This window comes from Lampetra fluviatilis, chromosome 30, assembly GCF_964198595.1.
Source record: "Lampetra fluviatilis chromosome 30, kcLamFluv1.1, whole genome shotgun sequence".
NCBI lineage: Eukaryota > Metazoa > Chordata > Hyperoartia > Petromyzontiformes > Petromyzontidae > Lampetra > Lampetra fluviatilis.
In genome coordinates, this window is record NC_136304.1 from 4180518 (window position 1) to 4195651 (window position 15134).

Sequence of the window (15134 nt, forward strand, 5' to 3'; positions counted from 1 at the left end):
GCTGCTCGACTGGAGTGCGCGTCGCACCTGACTCTTGATTAGCGAGAGGGACATTGCACGTTGGTGTGCCGAGTACCCCACTTCTTCTTATTCTTTACCAGGGCTCGCAGATCCCGATGAATGTCAGCCCTTGCTGAATAACTCGTGGCCATGGACAGGGGGGGGGGGGGGGGGGGCAGTGTCCATTTTTTTGTGTCAACGAAAGTTCTCGCAGTGACGAAGATATTCGTCAGAATGGGAATGTTTGTTGATACTGGAGGAATCCGATGAGCTATGAAGCTCTTCTCTCTCACACATGTCCAGTAGACGTGTGTCTATATTTTTGTAATCTCCGAGCGTGACGACAGCAAAATACTCTAAACGCATGCTTCTAAATGCGGATGGAAAAATCGGAGGACCTGGAGAAAAATCCACACGACCACTGGGAGAGAGACACGCAAACTCCAAATATACAGCAGGCGTTCGTGTCGGAATCGAACCCACGATCTGCTGTATACAATGCGAGGTAGTTAACATCTCGCCACTGTGGCGCCCCAACACTTACCACCACTTTTCCGAACTCAAAAATTAGACGCAGCACACGAAATGCTTGACTGCTTTAGTTCATTAGATCAAGCGGTCGGGTAACAAATATAATCCGAAGACTTTACGAAAACCCCGCAGGCTGTAGTTGCGCGAGACGACGACTGACTCAAATCAAAGTAAAAGCAACTGACTAACCCTGGCTTGACGCTCGCCGAGGGCCAGTGTGCGACCATGGAAGAGGGATCTGCAGAACGACCCGCAAGTCACCTGGAGCAGGACTTTGAGATCTTGAGACGCGCGTGCCTCGGCCGGGGAGAGCTCTTCGAAGACGACGCCTTCCCACCCGGACCAGAAGCACTGGGCTCATTGGATGCCGACGCGGAGAATATCCACTGGCTCAGGCCGCAGGTAATAATCGCCGTAGCATAGATGTGTATACTATAAGAGGGAAAAAACGTGTTCCCGCCTGGATTCAATGTCTGCCTGGCTGGCACGCGGTGGTGACGTCAACCGCACTCCACGGCGTTGAGCTCCGGCCGTGGATTCCGCGCAAATGCGATAGAGGAGAGGGGTAGAGTGGTGTCAGGGGTGGAGGAGTGACAGGGGTAGAGGGGGTGGAGGGGCGAGAGGGGTAGAGGGGTAGAGGGGCGAGAGGGGTAGAGGAGTGACAGGGGTGGAGGGGCGAGAGGGGTAGAGGGGCGAGAGGGGTGGAGGGGTAGAGGGGTGGAGGGGTAGAGGGGTAGAGGGGGTCGAGGGGTAGAGGGGTAGAGGGGTGGAGGGGCGAGAAGAGTCGAGGGGGTAGAGGGGCAATAGGGGTAGAGGGGTGGAGGCGTGACAGGGGTGGAGGGGCGAGAGGGGTAGAGGGGTAGAGAGGGTAGAGGGGTAGAGGGGGTAGAGGGGGTCGATGGGGTCGAGGGGTAGAGGGGTCGAGGGGGGCGAGAGGGGTAGAGGGGGTCGAGGGGCGAGAGGGGTAGAGGGGAGTGTTCCCCTTGACGCTGACACGTGCGTGTCCCTGTGTCTGTGTGCGACACTGGCCAGGAGATATGCCCCACGCCGCGGTTCATTGCTGAAGGGGCAACTACCAGCGACATCTGCCAGGGCGAGCTCTGTAAGCACCACGGGGGCCACTGCAAGGCCCCCACACTGAAAAATGACGTCACGCACCTAGGGGGGGGGGGGGTCAGACATTTGTGACGATGTGTGACGAGAGGGGGGGGAGGTTGAGAAATGTGACGTCACATCAAAATGCGCAACTTTAAATAAATATAGACAACACGTTCTACTTAATTAAATAGACTTTTAATAAATGTTTTCTCTTACAACGTTAGAGTGCAGCGCAACATTAAATACGCACTACAATGACAATAGTTTGAAGCGATTTGAAGCGTGTTTTATTTTCTAAATGGAAATATTTTTTTTGGGGGGGGGGGTAGAGCTTTGTGACGTCATATTTGAGGGGGGAGTCTGACTTTTTGTGACGCCGTGTGACGAGGGGGGGGGATCAAAAATCGTCCAAAATCGCGTGACGTCATTTATGGACGGCCCCTTATCGGGCGAAAGTGGCCGCCCCCTCTGGAAACGAGTGATGATCAACTGCTGTCGGACGTTTCCGATGAGCAGCAAGGGGCTGTTTGGAAGATGTTACGACGCTGGCCACGACACTACCGCTCGCCACACACACAGACAGAGGCAAATATCCGAATCGGAATCTTTGTTTAGACTGCACGAGGAATCCGATGAGCTATGAAGCTCTTGATGTTTTACAGGCTTCCAGTCGGGGTTGGTCAGAAAGTCACAACAACAACAAACGATAAAAAAACCGATAGGAGTGCAAAGTATGGGGAAGGTACATAAGTCGCGAAAATAAATACAAATAAATGAAGTATATTAGTACAATTTGCGTAAGTGCATCAATTCCTGCCGATTTTTCAACACCAAATGTAAGCTTGGACAGGGCAGCAAAACAACAAATCCCTCTGCAATAGCCATAGCAGACTGTCGGGACAAGTGCTGTTTGCGAGCGCCTACTTGCTGTACTGCCACCCCTGGTGTGTGTGGTGTAGCGGTGAGCGCACTGCGCTACGAACCCCGGGGGAACCCGAGTTCGATTCCCGCTCACGGCCAACACCAGTGACCATTATCTGGACCTCCACTAGGTCAACTCGGCCTCAAATGAGTACCCGGTGCGGTGTGTAAACATCGCCACTGGGGAGACAAAGGCGGCCGGGCGTGGTGCTGGCAACCCACCCCCTCGCGTGCCACAGTGCCGGCCTTCATAGGTGCTCGCTAACAGCACTTTCCCTCGACGAGTCTGCCAAGGCTATTTACGGGAAATCTTTGTGTCTTTGTTGCAGGGGACTGCTGGCTCCTGGCTGCCCTCTCCTCTCTCACGATGTACCGCCGCCTCTTCGCCCACGTGGTGCCCGAGGGGCAGCACTTTGGAGCGTCCTACTGCGGCATCTTCCGTTTCCGAGTACGTGCAAATTGATTCCTCGCTCGAACGCATCCAAGTGGTGGTTGCAGTCAGTGCCGGATTATCCCTAGTGGCAAAAGTAGCTCCATTATGCTACGGGACCCGCACTTTCAAGGGGGCCCGCGCTAAATGCTTTCAAGCTATCAATTCCGGTTCAGTGATTCTGCACTCGCTCTATTACTATAGTACTATTCCGCCTTAAACTTTTATGAACGACTGGGTGTTTTAGGTTAGCGATTTGTCGTATTATCTGGCTGTATAGCAAATGAATAAATACAATTACTTTACTATGCAAGTTCTAAATTTGTGTGTTTAATATTTACGTGTTTTATTTTAATTAGGACCCCTTTGTAACATATGCTACAGGCCCCGCACTAGCTTAGTCCGGCACTGGTTGCAGTCGCAGTGGATGCGTTCGCCAGAAAAGAGTGCCGCGTTCGGCGACAAAAAAAAAACCCGATTTCCCCCATCAAAGATGTGACGATGAAGTTTGGCGAGATAGCGATGTGTCACGAGGCACACGCAGTGGGATGGCGGGACAACAAACCGAGGGCACGCCACCGCGTTACTCTATCAGTCTGCGTCACTGCGTCATCCCATGTACTCTATCGCTGTACCGCTCAGCTGTGCAGCTCAAGAAAAGTGTTCGTCTTTTTCGATTTAAAGCTTTCGTGACTGCAGGGATTCATCTTCTTGGTTCTTTCGGTAAAGTCACGTAGAAGGGAAATAATACAATAATAAAAATAAAACATAATAAAATAATTCTCACGACGTTTCGGCCACAACGCAAGCAGCCGTCCTCAGGTGAAGAACAGGTCTGTCGGAAAGACAGACGAAACGTCGTGAGAATTATTTTATTATGCTTAATTTTTATTATTTTATTATTTCCCTTCTACGTGACTTTACCGAAAGAACCAAGAAGAAAAAAGTGTTTGTTGTTGACCGCTTAGAAACCGCGTTATAACGGGCGCGTTGCGCGTTATAACAGTACACATTTAACGTTATAACGACGCTCGTTCCGCAAATATAACGATACGCGTTCCGAGTCCTAACGGACAAGCGGATTTCTTGTCGTTGTTGCAAATGTTGTATTAGTTATCCTTGTACTACATTCGGTCATTGCGTTACAATGAGCATTACGGGGGTGGGGTGGGGGTGGGGTTTGTAAGGGCCGTGTGTGTATCGGTGTGCAGTCGCCTCAATGAATGGGTGTTCCCGTCCCGTGACAATTAGGCGGCTTTATGAGCACATTTCATCGCATCATCTGCAATCATGTATGTGTGTAGGACTTCCTTCTCACCGTACGTAGCCGAGCGTGCTAATCGCTGCACTCGGTGTGTCTTTGTTTGTTGTACGCCGTGTTTGTTGTGTGTTGGGGGGTGCTCCTGTGAACGTCTGGAGCAGTGCGTGACGCAATGGTTAGCGAACCTAGGTTCGATTCCCGGCCACGGCTGACGTGTGTGTGTGTTGAACTTCTTTGGCGCCGTACGTAGCCAACCGTGCTAATCACTCGCTCACATCGGTAGCGAACCGGTCGCGAACCCTCTCCTCGTCACCCACTCAGCCTTAAATAACTTGCTCGGCATGGTGTCAACACATCAGCACTGGGGCCACATCGCAGCATGCCTCGCCGTAGGTGTTCGCAAGCAGAACTTGTCCCAACAGTCTCTAAAGCGGAGGGGGAGGGGAGACCTTTGTCTTCACGAGTTGTGTGTTTGTGTTGCCACGTGTTTGCTGAATGTTCAGGGGGCGACCATAAATGACGTCACGCACCTGGGGGGGGGGTGTCAGACATTTGTGACGATGTGTGAAATGTGACGTCACATCAAAATGCGTAACTTTAAATAAATACAGTATAGACAACACGTTCTACTTAATTGAATAGACTTTTTAATAAATGTTTTCTCCTAGAACGTCAGAGTGCAGCGCCACATTAAAAACGCACTCCAATGACAATAGTTTGAAGCGATTTGAAGCACGTTTTATTTTTTGTGGGGGGGGGACAGCTTTGTGACGTCATATTTGAGGGGGGGGTCTGACTTTTTGTGACTCCGTGTGACGAGGGGGGGGGGGTCAAAAATCGTCCAAAATCGCGTGACGTCATTTATGGACGGCCCCTCATGTGTGTTTTTATATTCGTGTCTGTGTGTCTTTGTGCACGTGTGCGATTCCGCACTCGGCTGCCTGCCACACGCGCCACCGCTCCCCCAGTGTGGGGATCGGTGGCGCAGCAGTTAGCGCGCTGCTTCTACGAACCGATTCCTGCTCACGGCCAACACCAGCGACGATTCTCTGAACCGGTCCTGGGCACCCCTGCCCCCCTAGGTTAACCTGTGTGTAAACATCAACACACCGCGGGGAGACAAAGGCGGCTGGGACGTGGCTTTAGCCACACACTCGCCTCGTGTTCGCCGGACTTCGCAGGCGCGACTCGCTTAACAACGCCCCCGCACCTCCGATTAGCGCGGCTGGATACGTACGGTGCGAAAGACGTTCACCCAACACAGCCTTTTGAAGGCTACGGGGGGGGGGGGGATCGTTGTCTTTTGTTTGTCGCAGTTCTGGCAGTACGGCCGCTGGGTGGAGGTGGTGGTGGACGACCGGCTACCCACGCAGCACGGCAAACTCGTGTACGCCTCCTCCAGCGCCAGGCACGAGTTCTGGAGCGCTCTGCTCGAGAAGGCTTACGCCAAGTGAGACGCACACCAAGGCGAAGATTGCCCCCCACCGCAAAACCACCCACCCACCCAACGCCCCTTCCACGTGTCGCCTGGAACAATCGCCCGATGAAGCTCTGCTTGTGATCACCGGCGGCTACGTCGTACTCGACTCGTGCATGAATGTTGTGTGTTTTTACTCTTCGGCACACCCGGGTGCACGAGGCGAGGTAGTTACGTGGTTTTTCGAACGCTGTGTTGAATATGTTTCATTGTAATTAGTAAGCTCAGTTTGATTGATTTGAACAATCTGTTTTGTATTTACGTTGTTCTTTCTTGGGGGGGGGGTGTTTTTTTTTATATAAGTCCTCTTGAGTTTCCAACCTCACCTACACATTTTTGTTGTTACTTTGTTATTTAGTTGTTGTCGTTGTTGCACTGTTTGTCGTTCGCTTGTCTCTCTCTGTTGTTTTGTGCGAACAAACATCTGTTTTGTTGGCGAGCGTGAAGAGGGAGGGAGTTGATTTGGCGAGGGTGCCACTCAAGACGCTCGCGGTCGTCACCTCGACCTTGGTCCACAATGTCCCCCCACCAACCCCCACACCCCACCACCCCCCACCCGGGTCGCAGGGTGAACGGCTCCTACGCCGGCCTGCGGACGGGCAAGATCGTCGAGGCCATGGAGGACTTCACGGGCGGCCTCGGCGAGTCGCACCCCGTGAGCCCCGGCGACTCGACCCGCCTCTGGAGCGCCGTGCGCTCCGCCCTCGCCGCCAAAGCGCTCGTCGCCTGCTTCCTCAAGGTGCGGCGGTGGCGGTCTCGGTGATTCTCCCCTCGTTTAGACCGGCAGGAGGCAGGCAGGCGGCAGGCAGGCAGCAGGCAGGAGGCAGGCGGCGGCGGTGCTTTGGTCCGGCGATTCGTTGATTCCTGGACGCGGCCCACGCAGTTTGCGCGAACGTCGAACTTATTTCGCACCGTGCGGAGCCAGCCGCGCTGAGCGGAGGTGCCGAACTGATGATCGCGGTTCATAATGGAGGGTTTTGTTGGGTTATATATTTCTATTTACGCGATTTAACCCCCAAAAAAACCTCTTATGGATGATATTGGTCGCGAAAGCCTACAATGTCAAAATGATGATCGTGGTGTCGATGGTTGATGCATCTTGACAATTCACCTGCGTTCGACGATGCGATTGTGCGGATGATGTGGCCGTTTGATGATGATTCACCTGTGATCTATGACGATGAAACTAGCAATTATTATTTACCCGCGCCAGATGATGACGACAATTATATCAATATGGCAATGATAATAATCGTCACCTGTGGCAGGTGATGATAATTGATGATGATAATTGATGATGATGATGATGACGATGTCGACAGTCCAAAGACCCGGCCCAGGTGGGTCGGGTGAACTCGGAGGGCCTGGTGATGGGTCATGCGTACGCGGTGCTGGGTGTCGACTCGGTGAGCTCATGAGCACGCACATAAACACTCACACGCGCCTAAACACTCACCACCTAAACACTCACCGCCTAAACACTCACGCGCATAAACACTCACATGCACATAAACACTCACACGCACATAAACACTCACCACCTAAACACTCACCGCCTAAACACTCACGCGCATAAACACTCACATGCACATAAACACTCACACGCACATAAACGCTCACATGCACATAAACACTCACACGCACATAAACACGCGCGCGCCTAAACACTCACCACCCAAACACTCACACGCGCCTAAACACTCGCACGTGACCACGCTCGCAGTCATCGCCAATCCACTGCTGGACGAAGGCCTCGCTGCGCATGCATGGGGTGCATTACGATCATTCCACCACAACTCGCCAAGGCTGGCCGGTGCGTGCTGGCGAAGCCTGTGAGCGTAGACGTGGAAGCATAGACGTACAGCACAACGATCCAAATTTCGATTTAGACTCTGTCTCCTCGACAGACCTGCTTTCCACCTGAGGACGGCTGCTTGCGTTGCGGCCGAAACGTCGTGAGAATTATTGCATTATGTTTTATTTTTATTTTTTATTATTTCCATTCTACTTGACTTTACCGAAAGAACCAAGAAGACACAACGATCCACTTTGCTCTCCAGCCCCTCCGCTGACGACGTAAGCCCCTCGGCAGCCCACGGCGCCGGTAAAAGTCTGTGACGGAGGCAGCCCGTGCACGCGATAGCGAGGCCCTCTCGGGCCGCGGCACGGAGCGGCGCAGCGTGGCGTGACTAACGAGCGGCGTCCCTGACCCCGCCGACGCGCGTCCAGGTGACGGTGAACGGCAGCAGAGTTCGCCTGCTGAGGCTACGGAACCCCTGGGGCTATCAGGAGTACAGCGGCTCCTGGAACGACTGGTGGGATGCCATCACGTGTCGCCCCCCACCCCACCCCCGTCTCACTGTCTCCATCCCTGTCTCACTCCCCCCCCCTCTCTCACTCCCCTTCCCTCTCTTCCTTTCTCTCACTCCCCCCCTCTCTCACTCCCCCTCTCTCACTCCCCTTCCCTCTCTTCCTTTCTCTCACTCCCTCCCTCTCTCCCTCCCTGTCTCACTCCCCCCCTGTCTCTGTCTCCCTCACAGACTCCGATTTTAATGTTATTGACTTTTTTTTTATCCCGAATCGTGATTATTGATATCGGTGCGAAATAAGTTATAGAGACATACATACAGACATACATACAGGCAGCCATACAGACAAACAGACATGCATACATACAGACATACAGACAGACAGACATACAGACAGACATACATACAGACAGACATACAGACCGACAGACAGACATACATACAGACATGCAGGCAGGCAGGCAGGCAGACAGACAGACAGACACACATACAGACAGACATACATACAGACAGGCAGGCAGGCAGACAGACAGACAGACAGACACACATACAGACATACATACAGAAAGACATACAGACATACATACAGTCAGACATACAGACAGACATACAGACAGACATACAGACAGACATTGCTGAGGGGTGGGGGCGGTGTGTGGTAGGGGGGGGGGGGAATTATGTTGTCCTTGTTCATATAAAGAGTATGATGCTGTTGTTTTTGTATAATTTTCTAATGATGATGATGACGACGGTTGTGCAAGTGGTTTTGTTTGAGCACATGGAGAGCAAAGGCGCCGTGCGACCACGTGGTCGCCTCCTAATTACCCGTCGGGTCATTCCTCACTTTTGTAAAACACTCGCGCGTGAAGAATGCTAAAATATCGATTTGAATATATTACAGACGAAGAGCTTATCGCAGCCAATATCACCATTCAGAGTTGATCGTTTTTGGATTCGCGCGCGTAACGATCTGACTAAATCTGTGTCGTAAGACCCTCCACCACCCCACCCAACCAACCCAATGCATTGAGCAGACCCCTTCCGTGACCTCCTTCCGTTCCTCTCTTAAAGCCTCAACCATTCTCCATCGCCCATTCTCTTCCTCTTCGCTCCCACCGCCCCTCCACTCCTTCCCATCCCTTCTCTAAACCCGCCTCTATTGGGGGTCATCCAATCCTGCACGCCCCTGCCCTCTCGATCATTTCTTTGTTCGTAGCGTTGTGTTTTTTTAAATTATGTTAAGCGCCTCGATCAAAGTCGCCATCTAAACACAACGTAAGGTACTAATAGGGGTTTTTCCCTTTTTTCTGGCAACAAAACTGACACCTTTCGCAAGGAATCATGTTTACATTAACCACAATACTTGCAGTCAAAATGCAAACAAAAACAACACTCTGATCATTTATGCACTGTCCTTGAAACTCATTGGTCCACACCAGTGACAGCTTTCATTAGAGCCTAGTCTCATACGGTGTTCGACCAGATGACGCCACAAGGCGCACAGTTCAAAGACAACACACTATCAGAGTAATGGGAGCTCGGAGAAAGCATCTACATTATGAGGCCTCCTTTGCCAGTACAACAATTTACTAATAGGGTTTTCCCCTTTTTTTCTGGCAACAAAACTGCCCTGCTCGCTGTGCTGTCTCGCCGCAGCTCTCCGGAGTGGAACGCGGTGTCCTGCGAAGAGAAGCAGAGGTTGAGGCTTCAACGAGAAGAGGACGGGGAGTTTTGGTGACCACCAGACACCACTTTATTGCCCTGTCCCCACGCAATTATTCCCCCACTCCACCGCTCGCCCTCATTACAAACAAGGCACGCGTGATTATTATTCATTAATTTATCCGTTGTTCCCCCCGTGGGATTTTGTTTTACTTCATTTGGTGGGGTGAGGTTATCATTAGCCTGCAAAGCTTGTAATAGGGGTTTATTTTAAATGTCTGTTTGTAGCGCTGTACAGCACATTGTGACCTCCGGTGTGAAAGGTGCATTGCAAGTGTTCTTTATTTTCTTCTTTTTCATCATTATTATTTGCGCACACTCCATCAAATGAAAAACTGCAAGGACATTACGCAATGTCGTCTAGAATACTTGAGGTCCAAATCACCGTCGTTCAGTGGAGAGATGATGTAGCCCAGGGGATGGGTAAAAAGGAAAAGGCGCTTTGCCCAGGGACCCAACCACCTCCGTAAGGACACATATTGTGTAATTAGACCTTTTTTGGCGGTATCAAAGTATTAAAAATAAGAATATGTTGCTAGAAATAAAACTAATAAAATACCATTTTATTTTATTTGTAAAAGACATTTTATTTGTAAAACAAAAAAAAATGGATTAATTTTATTTCATTTCTAATTACGCAAACTTTACCGAAATAACCACAGAGTATGGATTCCTGCAGTCACGAAAGCTTCAAATCAAGATTTTAAAATATGTTCTACCCTTTCTGGCAGTAAAAAAAAATGTGAAAAGATGTTCAAACACCATTAACCTTTTGCAAGGAATCAAATACTACATTAACCACAGACAGTACTTGTTGCGAACATGCAAACAAAGCATGCTCTTATATCATAATATATGCATTGGCTTTTAAAAACTAAAGAAGGCTGTCTTTGGCGTAGGCCAATTAGTTTCAAAGGCAATGCATATATTATAAGAGCATGGTTTGTTTGGATGTTCACTTCAAGTACCGTGTGGTTCATGCAGACTTAATTCCTTGCAAAAGTAGTCATCTATTTGGTGTTTGAACATTCGAACACCTCCTGTTTTATTGCTAGAAAGGTTAAAACCTATTCTTACACGTGCTGTACTTTGAAAGTTAAATTGTACGACAATTGAGAAAAAAAAGTTTTGCTGGCTGTCTGGCGGGCGGGCAGTCAAGCGCACTTGCACACATCTACGCGATGACGTGACCCACGCGCCGCTCCGTGTGCAGGATGTCCTGGTGCGACTTCGCGCACTGCTTCAGTAACGTGGAGATCTGCAGCCTGAGCCCGCACGGAGGAGGTGCCACTGGGTGGGCCCTCGCCACGCACGAGGGCCGATGGGTGCCAGGGTGCACCGCGGGGGGATGTCGCAAGTTTGAGGGCGAGTGCCATCGTCGTCGTCGCCATCATAATTTTCATTGTCATCATCATTGCCTTTGCCACCACCACCATCATCATCGTCGTCGTCGCCATCATCATTTTCATCGTCATCATCATTGCTTTCGCCACCACCACCATCATCATCATCATCATCGTCGTCGTCATCAGCGCTGCCACTATTTTCGTCGTCGTCGTCACCGTCATTGTCATCGTTCATCATCACGATCGTTATTTTCAGCGTCATCATTGTCTTCACCGTCAAGATCATCTTCATTGTCACTATTGTTCTCGTCATCAGAATCATCATAGTCTAAAGTACTAGCCGCAGCATGCAGTGCTTGAGCACGTGGTGATCATGACGATGATCGTAACAGAGGGGCAGCAGTTCAACATGGCAACTGGTGCATGTGAGATGGTGACACCTTGGGCAGGCCTTGATCCGGCAGTGGATATATCATGGCCGATGATGATGCATGTAGGTATGCGTTAACAGCTTCAAATGAATACCTGGTGCGGTGGGTAAAAACATCGCCACTCATGTGCCGTGCCGGACTTCATAGGTGCTACTCGCTAACAGCATTTGCCCCAACAGTCTCTTACAGGCTATACGGGGGATCTTTGCCTTATTAACATGTGGGGAGCGGTAGTGTAACGGTTGGCGTGCTGCGCGACGAACCCGGTGACCCATCATCAGTGACGATTACCTGAAGCGGTCTTGGGCCTCCCCTAGGTCGACTCGGCCTCAAATGAGTACCTGGAGCAGTGTGTAAACATCGCCACTGGGGAGACAAAGGCGGCCGTGCATGTGCTGGCCATCCGCCCCCTCGTGTTAGCGAGCGTGGTGCTCGCTAACAGCACTTGCCCCAAAAATATGCGATGGCTACACGGGGGACATTTGTCTTTATGCGTTAACGTGTAGATTCCACGTGGTGTTTGCCATCCAGGCACGTTCTGGACGAACCCACAGTTCCGTCTGACCCTGTGCGAGGAGGATGACGACGACTCCGATGATGACGAGGATGGGTTGGAGGGCCGTGGCGACGTCACGTGCACGGTGGTGGTCGCGCTGATGCAGAAGAACCGGCGCGTGCTCAAGCGCGGAGCGCGCTCCACGTTCCTGCACATCGGCTTCAGCATCTACAGCGTGAGTGGGGCTCTGCGCGTTCGTAACGTGTACCCAGAGACGTGGGTGCACTATTGTTTTATATTAGCACGTTCACAGTGTGCACCCAGAAACACGGCTGTGCTATTATTGCATACGGCAGATTCACAACGGGCACCCAGAAACATGGGTCTGCTAGTATTGTATAAAGCGCATTTCCAATATGCACCCAGAAACATGGGTGCACTGTCAATGTATATGGCACATTCATAATGTGTACACATAAACGTGGGTGCACTATTGTATGACGCAAATTCACAAAGACTACCCAGACACATTTCTACATATATGCACTTCCGTATATTAGCACGTCCGCACGGTGTATCCAGAAACATGGGTGCACTTCGAAAACTATACAAAGAGCAATCATCGCCCTCTCTACTACAAAACACTCAGCAGGACCCTCCTGAAACAGAATTGAGACGGCGTTTTTCATGGGCAGCAAGCATAATAATCATACGGTATTAATAATTTGGTTTTGTTTCTTTTGCAGATTCCTCCAGAGGCAAGTCAAGTGCACGCTTCGTATGTGGTTTTGTAATGATCGCGAGCGAGCGGATGAATAACGGCCAGCTCGTGTATGACCGTTCGCGTTTGATTTGTAGTGTGGGGCACGACTTTGTATTGCAATGGATTGCAGAGGATTATGGAGTTGTATGTAGATGGTTGAGTAGTGGGTGAGTCGGTTTGTGTTGGAAACAAATTGCAGAGGTTTGATTTGTGAGACGTAACTAAATAGTGTACTTGTAATAAACGTATGGTTTCAAATTCTGAATAATTATCAATGCCTACCTTATTGTAGACCAATTCAGACGGTATTGATCACCCCGTGCCCTAATCTCAACCTTCATCCCACAAAGTCCCATCTCAAGGGAGAAACAAACAAATATACGTACAAAAAACGACATTCACAATTTTTTACAATGTGGATTTGCTCTGCAACACACCAGTGTGCTGAACTAGTAACGAATTGCCACGTTCTGTTTACGTAACAAACCTTACTAATTGGCTGTGTCAGGTGGTGGCGGGTCTAACGACACATTTATATATTTACGCGATCTAACCCAAAATAAGTCATATTTAAAAATACTTTTTTCAAAACACGCTTTAATGAAATGTACCGTACGAGTAATGGCAGAACTCCACGACTCCTGGAAGTGGCCCCGAAGCTTGCCACAACGTAAGGGGGCCGTGGTGATTTACAGCCAACGTCAGTTGAGCGTGGACAATTAGACCCAAGCCAAAACATAATATATAAAAAATATTGTTTTAAAATATATGTTTTAGATTTTTTCATGATAGAATATTAGTCGTGTCATCAGTATGACATAAGTATACCAAGTTTTCAGTCGATAGCACATTGGGAAGTGGGTAAAATTGAGTTACAATATTTTTTGAGTCTACGACAACAGACAGAGTGAGTTAAATAAAAGCGTGTAATAAAAACAACTGCATTTTGGATGATATTGTCAGCGAAGGCCTCCGACGCGGTGCTAAACAGCTTCCAATTCGTTGCCATTCGACTGCTTCAGGAGTTGCCGCGTGGATTTATTTCCGATCGCCGCTGAACGATCCGACTCGCCGTTCGTTCACCACACGTTGCAACCGCCTGCCTTGCACGTCTGTAAAACTCGCCCTCCGCCACCCACGTGCGCAGCTGCAGTCCGTCCCGGGCCGCCTGCCCGCCACGTTCTTCGCGGCGGCACGACGCGTCCACGAGAGCCGCGCGTTTGCGAACGCGCGCGAGGTGACGGCGCGCATCGTGCTGCCCCGGGGACCCTACGTGCTCGTGCCCTCCACCTACCGGCCCGGCGAGCCCGGCGACTTCTTCCTGCGCACCTTCGCCAAGCGCGACAACCGCTCCTGGCGAGTGCCGGGGTTCCCATGGGGGGGGGGGGGGGGTGGTGGGTATGTGGAAGGGGGGGGGGGATCTCATCGCGAGCGACGAGGTCGCACGACGCTTCGGGGCACGACGCAAACGCAGGCGCTGCGCGAGCGGTGGAAGTCGCGGTGGTTTACACCATTGGTACCTCATTTGCCAGTAAAAAATATGATAATTGGTTTTTTACCCTTTTATCTGGCAACAAAACTGACACCTTTTTTTACGAGGAGTCATGTTTGCATAGACCACAATACCTGCAGTCATAATGCAAACAAAAACCATAACTCTGATAATGTATGCACTGTCCTTGAAATTGATTGGTCCACACCCGAGACAGCTTTCCTTAGAGCCTAGTCTCACATGGGTTGGACCAGATGACGCCAAAAGGCGCACAACTCAAAGACAATGCCTCCTCGTAAAAAAGGTGTCAGTTTTGTTGCCAGATAAAAGGGTAAAAAAACATTTATCGCGGTGGTTTGTTGGCTGTGACCATCGCGCGGCGCGCTCGGATGCGCTTCCGCGGCCGTCTGGAACGCTCTTCCTTCCGATGTTAGGAAGCTACCGGAGATATTAGGAGGGTCACTGGGAGTTTTGTTACGTTTAAATCTAGATTTAAAACTCTTATATTGAGAACTCGTTTTTTCTGCTTGTCGTCCTCTCCCCCCTCCCCCCACACCTCCTATTACCACGGTGGGCTACATGGGAAAGAAGTTCAACATGTATACATACGTAGCAGCGAAACGTAATTCCATGCTGTTGTCGCGTCGCGTGTGACCCATGGTTATTCGGTGTCTCTCTCGGACCGGACTTCCCAGGTGTATGGAGGCACCAGACTGCACCTTTGACCCAACGGTGAGTCGCGCATCGGGCTGTGCACGTGCCTTCTCTCAACGCCACGTTTACACCGATCCTTGGTCAGTCATTTGGGTTGCCGTGCCCATCTCGTGAGTAGTTCATCACCGTCATCATCATTATCT

At 50.6% G+C, this 15134-nt stretch overlaps 1 protein-coding gene across 1 annotated transcript; it reads left to right on the top strand.

Moving 5' to 3' along the window:
• Positions 1 to 756: 756 nt before the first annotated feature.
• On the top strand, positions 757 to 15002 carry LOC144943349 (calpain-8-like). The gene is made up of 12 exons (XM_078870724.1): positions 757 to 933; positions 1564 to 1633; positions 2880 to 2998; positions 5558 to 5691; positions 6286 to 6457; positions 7041 to 7124; positions 7948 to 8033; positions 9684 to 9761; positions 10963 to 11114; positions 12058 to 12257; positions 13933 to 14145; positions 14973 to 15002. The coding sequence occupies exons 1-12, from the start codon at positions 757 to 759 to the stop codon at positions 15000 to 15002; spliced, it is 1515 nt and encodes a 504-aa protein (XP_078726850.1).
• Positions 15003 to 15134: the final 132 nt, after the last annotated feature.

Excerpts from the sequence above, each read along its gene's own strand:
- LOC144943349 (XM_078870724.1), top strand. The coding sequence starts at position 757 with ATGGAAGAGGGATCTGCAGAACGACCCGCAAGTCACCTGGAGCAGGAC. Across the intron at positions 1,634-2,879 it reads CATCTGCCAGGGCGAGCTCT|GGGACTGCTGGCTCCTGGCT; the intron begins GTAAGCACCACG and ends TCTTTGTTGCAG. Across the intron at positions 8,034-9,683 it reads AGCGGCTCCTGGAACGACTG|CTCTCCGGAGTGGAACGCGG; the intron begins GTGGGATGCCAT and ends GTCTCGCCGCAG.